At 59.9% G+C, this 6,084-nt stretch overlaps 1 protein-coding gene across 1 annotated transcript in view; it reads left to right on the forward strand.

Moving 5' to 3' along the window:
• DCDC2C (doublecortin domain containing 2C) overlaps positions 1-6,084 on the forward strand; it is a 27,210-nt gene that overhangs the window by 13,163 nt on the left and 7,963 nt on the right. The window contains exons 5-6 of the mRNA XM_015588127.1: positions 3,574-3,711; positions 4,441-4,480. Coding sequence (XP_015443613.1) covers positions 3,574-3,711; positions 4,441-4,480 — 178 coding nt within the window. The remainder of the gene's footprint in view (positions 1-3,573; positions 3,712-4,440; positions 4,481-6,084) is intronic.

The raw sequence follows: 6,084 nt of genomic DNA on the forward strand, positions 1-6,084 counted from the left end.
CGCGTGGATCGGGCCCGGAGCCGGCAGGGCGGTGTCCGGGAGCTCGTGACCCGGGCCGCACGTGGAGGAGGCAGCTGGACGGTTCACCCACGGCCCGGACAGGGAGGGCAGCGGGCGACAGGCCTGGGGCGTGAGCGGGCGGAGGGAGCCGGTCGTGGGGCTGAATCCAGGGTCCTGGCTGTCGGGGGGTGCAGGGGTGGGAGCGGGGGATGGAGGCTGAGGCACGAGGCACTAACGTCCAGGCACTAACGCCCACCGTCCTGCCCTGCTGGGGAGAGCTGGGAGCCTGGGAAACCCGTAGCGTGTCATGGCGCCCAGTGCTGGACGGTCATCTTCAAGGGCAGTGCTGGCCCCAGACAGTGGGCATTGGGATCGGAGAGCAAAAACATGTCTCCCATTTAATTTTGTCGATGAACTCTTTATTGGGGGTAAAGTAAAACATGAAAGATTGATGTGAGAGCGACAGTCGGGCTGAGACTGGTGTGCTCGCTCGTGAGTGGGCCGTAACCGCCGGGGCACGGAGAGGCTGGGTGCCCAGGGGCGGGCTGTGCAAGCACCAGGCCTGCCCGTGACAGACGCTTCCAGAACCGCAAACACGAGTGTCTTACCCTCGGAGGAGCCGGGACAGTCAGGAGCAGTCGTGGGGTTCATCGCAAGGTCCTCAGGGAAAGTGGGAGCGGCGAGGTACGCGCGGAAACCCCGCCCCGCAGAGGCGAGCAAGGAGGCGGGGTGCTGAGGGAGACGGGGCGTCGGGTCGATGAGCCTTTCTTTGATTTTCCCCGGCGTGAGCTGGTGCTGTAGGGTTGACTTTAGAAAAGGTGCGGAGCCTGGAAGTGGAAGAAATGCTTAGAAATGCGACGAGCGAGCTCGGACGGGCAGCCTGACGCTGACGCGCGTGTTTGCGGGGCCGGCGCGCGTGCCGCCCTCCGGCGGGGCTGCAGCCGAAGCTCGGCGCACGTGCGGAGGCATCGCTGCCTTTTTACCCGTGTCGCGCCTTGGATAGTGCGTGCGCCGGCCGAGGCTCCTGCTCTGCCCTCCTGTGTCAGAAAGAGAGGAGGAGGAAGGAGGAAGGAGGGAGGGAGGGAGGGGTCGAGGATGGCTCACTCCCAGGCTTCAGGCCGGAGCAGCGGGTGACCGGTGGTGACATTTCCTGAGATGGGCAGCCAGAATGGGCAGCCTGAGGGCCGCACGTCCAGGTTTCAGGGTGCCCTGGCCAAACTCCGTCCCCAGGGGCTCTGAAACCTCAGCTGAAAGTCAGACAAGTCTTTTAAGAGCCATGTACACTTAAAAGGAATCTAGTTAAAGATAATACCACAACATTTCTTTAAGGCGTCTACGCTATACGTTTATTTTGCGAAGACATCTATGGGTAGAGGAAAAGGTTAAGAAAAAAAGTACATTTTCTGCGATAGTCCCAATCTTTAAGGTCCTTAAAAGTGACTGTTTTCCAAACTCCCGTTCCCCGCCCCACGCCTTCCGGGGCAGGTTGCCGTGGGAACCACGGGCCGCGTTGGCAGCACTGGGCACCCGTCTGCACTCACAGCCGTGCTGGACGGCTCCGCTCCCGTGTACCTGCTGCTCCGGACGTGCTCACACCACGGGCACGGGGTGGAGCAGGACCTGCAGCTCACACGCCCACGTCTCCACGTGCAGAACATGCCTTCTCCTAGAAGTCCTTCGTCTTTTATCCCACGAACGAACTCCGCCGTCGGCTTGCCCTTCACCTCAGCCCTGTCCGCCCGGGGAGAAGGGCTTCCAGGAACGTGCCGGGGCCATCGCTTCTCGGGTGTGGGCGCAGCCCGCTGGCCTGCTGCACCGCGTTTGAACCACGGATTGGCGGCTGCGGCCGTCGCCCGGCTCCTCCTCCAGCGAAGCGTCCGACGTCCTGTTCTGCTGCTGATTTCGCCTCGGCACCGAATAAGAGCTTCTGAAGACGCACACACAAACACACGCACCCACGACTCGTGTCTTGCAGGCCTTCTTCTCCGTGGCGGCGAGCCGGAAGCCGTCTTGGTGGCGGCCGCCGTTGGAGTGCAGTTGTTCAGGGTCCGTGTGTTCTCAGGGCACCTTGTCGACAGCTCGCTTCTGGTGTCCACCACCCCCCAGCCAGGCCCTCGGTCCCACTTAATCATCCTCTGTGCTTCTGTCGGTGACGGTGACGGCAGCACCGTGCCCCGAAGGCCTGCGCCGTGCCAGACGGTGCGTGTCCTTCCAGTCGCGGGGCCTCGTAGGCTCCGAATGGCTTTCTGTATCTTTCTCCTACCTGGACAAGGGCGTAAACTTTCATGCTCCCTGGTCTCCCCACTCCGTGACCCTGTCCCACTGCGACGATCTGGAATTTGAATTTTGGGTTATTATGAAAATGCTGATGTAAGTTTTCGACAGCGCGAGCTGTGCCGAGGGTCCAGTCACTGTCGACTCCCACGTCTCTGGCCGCGTGTCCTGGATTTGCTTGTCATCGAGCCACGGCCTCCAAAGACGCCCTCGCCGTGGGTCCGCGTGGCGAGTCTGGGCCTCGTGCGGGGGGTGCTCCGTTCGCGTGGTGTCCGGCTGGCCTCAGGGTCTTTGTCTCGGCCTCGTCCGTGGCCTTCACGTTGCTGCTGAAACCTGACGTTGGCCGGGTCCTCGTCCTCCGCGTGCGCTTGAATGTCACACTCAGCGTCTCCGGTGGCTTCTGTCTCCCCGTTCCCCGTCTGTCGATTCGATGTGCGATCGTCCCTGCCTCTCCTGTGCGGTCAATCTTCATCGCGTCCACACGCTTTTCTTCCCCCCGCTTCGGACTTCTTTGGGGTTCCCCTCGCCTGGATGGGGCACCTGTGCTGGTTCCCGTGTCTCGCCTGCTCTTCCGCGTGTCCCGTCCCTCCCTGCCCGCTTCCTCCGGCAGGCGGCTCAGCGTCGTCTCCCCGCCGTGCCGGGGGCCCCGCCTGCGTGCGCCCCGCCGTCCGGCTCATGCCGGGTCCTGTCGCGGCCACGGTTCAGGGTTCGCCGCAGCCTCCCCGCTTGTTTCTTTCGTGTAGTTTCTAGTTCCACTTTGATGGCATCTCCCTGCATTTCCTTCATAGCGTTTCTCATTTCTATGTTAAATCCTTGGTTCATAATAGATGCTCAGCGTCGAATGAATCGAGTCATCTCTTGAATGAATGAATAAGTGCCAAAAAGGAGTACAGAACGTAAAGTAGACAAATATGAGTCTTTTGGTGCTTATGACGAAGAACATCATTTGCTAGTAAATGCTGCTTTGCAAATGTTATAACAGTCGAAGCCAATTTGTATTAATTTTAGCTGTTCGTTACAATTAATTGTAACCAATCAAGAGCTTAAAATGTTCCTGAGGGAATCTGAGCGCTGTACGTAATTAAAAATAGACCTTAATGCAACATCTGCACGTGGACAGCGAGCCTCGCCCCGGGAGGGCGCCCGCCCCGGTTTGAGGAGCCCACTGGGGTGACGCGGGCTCATGAGCGCGTCGGCGTCCAGGGCACGGTCCCCAGATGGGTGGCGTCACCCACCGAATCGGCCTGCCCGAGACGGCCGTCCGGGACCCTCAGCCGCCTCTTCCTCCCTTGTCCGCAGGCTGTTCACGATGAACGGGCATCTTCTGGACAACGCCAAGGATCTGCAGGACCAGCACTTCTACGTCGCCGCAGGACTGGAGGCCTTCAAGAGCCTCCCGTACTGGGAGTGCCCTGGGGTGGACCCTGGGGCGCAGCAGTGAGCACACTCGGCCCTCGGCCCCGACTCTCTCCCGGGCGCAGCCGGCTGGGCTACCGGCTCTTTTTCTGTAGCCAAGCTTGGGAGTCTCATTTTACATGCGATGATGCAGTTTTGGATTTTTGAAATTAGCCCTGGAGGAACGACTGTCCGGTGTAGTCACAAGGACAGCGAGGTCTCGCGGTGGGGGGCTTGGACTTTTCTCTGGGGACCCCGGAGTCTCGGCGGCCAGGAGAGCTGCCGCCGTCAGTGTGAGGCCAGGTGTGAGGCCAGGTGCTCCTCGCCTGAAGTCCGCACGGCAGGCGCTCCTGGTGCAGAAGCAGGGACGTCACGCGGGCTGGGATGGGTGCCTGGGTGCAGGGCTGAGCCTGCGGGTGCGAAGGCGTGGCGGGGGAGGCACCGCTGGGGATTCCTGTCCCCGCACCCGAGAGAACGGGACGACTGTCCCCTCCTGTTGTCTGGGACTCGTACCTGAGGGACGCCCGGCAGCTTTGTCCCGAGGCAGAAAAGCCCTGGATGTTCAGAGACCAGGCATTGAACGAACCTCCTTGGGGCCCGTCCTGCTCCTGGGGCTGGGAGGTCCTGGGACTTGAGCCGCTGTCCCCTGGGGACGGGAAGGCCCTCCTCCTGGGCACGCTCTCCCGAGAGCCACGGCTGCCTCTCCGTCTCTATAAAGCTGTTTTTGGCAGAACTTTAAACACGTCCAGCTGACTACCTTTTGTCTTCCAGAAAGTCCACGGACACGGAGAAAAACTCACAAAAGAAGAAAGTAAGTACTTTCTAGAAGGGAAGGATCAAGTCTGGTGTCTGCCGGGACGACAAGGGCCTTGTAGATATTTCGTTGCTTTCTTTGTATAGTTTTTCCAACTTACAATTTGCTCTGTTTAAACCATTACAATCGGCCACTAACATGAAAGTCAGTTATGGCTTCTCCGAAAGGTCATCAGTCAAGGCTCAGGCAGGGGTCAAGGTCAGGTACCGGGGCAGGTGGGGAGCCAGGGGGAGGCCCTGGAGGAGCGGTAAGCCCGGCCCGGGTGCCCATGTCCCAAAGGGCGGAGACGGCCATCCTGGGCCCCCAGCTGTGGCGCCCGAGTGGGGGACACGGCCACGTCGGGTCTGGCCAGGGAGGCCCAGCCTCCGTCTCGTGCAGAAACATCACACGAAGCCGGCTCTAGATCCTTCCCAGAAAGCACGAGGAGACACAGGCCTGCGCTCCTCCGGAGGCCAGTGTCAGGAAAGGTGAAGTGGGGGCGGGTTCCGGGTTGAGAGGCCGGGGGGCGTCCGAGCACAGCACGTGACTCTGCTGGTCTCACGTGGGGATGATCTTGCCAAGGAGGTTATGTGGACGATGACGTCACTGGAGACAGATGGCAGATGAGCCAGAACTATGTCATCGAGGATGAGTTCCTGAATTTGCTGACTTCCTGTAATCACGTAGGGCCATCTCTGTGGCTCGGGAGCACTGAAAGTGTCACCGAGGTCACGTGTCTTCGGCGTTCAGTGCTGAGGTGCTCGGGGCAAGGCGCATGTATGCAACCTGCTCCTAAAGAGTTTACGAGAAATATGCAGCATGTGTGCGTGTGCACATGCGTGTATGTGTGCATGTGTGTGAGCGCACATGTGCGTGCATGAGCGTACCACACGATCGCACATGCGCACGCGCACACGTGTTCATGCATGTGCACGTGTGTATGTGCGCATGGTCCGAGCACAGCACGTGACTCTGCTGGTCTCACGTGGGGATGATCTTGCCAAGGAGGTTATGTGGACGATGACAGCACTGGAGACAGATGGCAGATGAGCCAGAACTATGTCATCGAGGATGAGTTCCCGAATTTGCTGACTTCCTGTAATCACGTAGGGCCATCTCTGTGGCTCGGGAGCACTGAAAGTGTCACCGAGGTCACGTGTCTTTGGCGTTCAGTGCTGAGGTGCTCGGGGCAAGGTGCACGTGTGCAACCTGCTCCTAAAGAGCTTACAGGAAATATGCAGCATGTGTGCGTGTGCACATGTGTGTGTGTGTGCATGTGTGTGAGCGCATGTGCGTATAAATGCACGTGCACACACGCATGACCGTGCATGTACATGTGCGCACACACACGTGTGCAGTGTGCGAGCGCACATGTGTGTGCATGAGCATACTGCACAACCGTGCATGCGCATGAGTACACGTGTGTGCACACGTGTGTTCATGCATGTGTGAGCGTGCGTGTGTGTGCTCACACACACGTGTACAGGAAAGGTGAAGTGGGGGCGGGTTCCGGGTTGAGAGGCCGGGGGGCGTCCGAGCACAGCACGTGACTCTGCTGGTCTCACGTGGGGATGATCTTGCCAAGGAGGTTATGTGGACGATGACGTCACTGGAGACAGCTG

The sequence above is a fragment of the Pteropus alecto genome, unplaced genomic scaffold, assembly GCF_000325575.1.
Source record: "Pteropus alecto unplaced genomic scaffold, ASM32557v1 scaffold61, whole genome shotgun sequence".
Classification (NCBI taxonomy): Eukaryota; Metazoa; Chordata; class Mammalia; order Chiroptera; family Pteropodidae; genus Pteropus; species Pteropus alecto.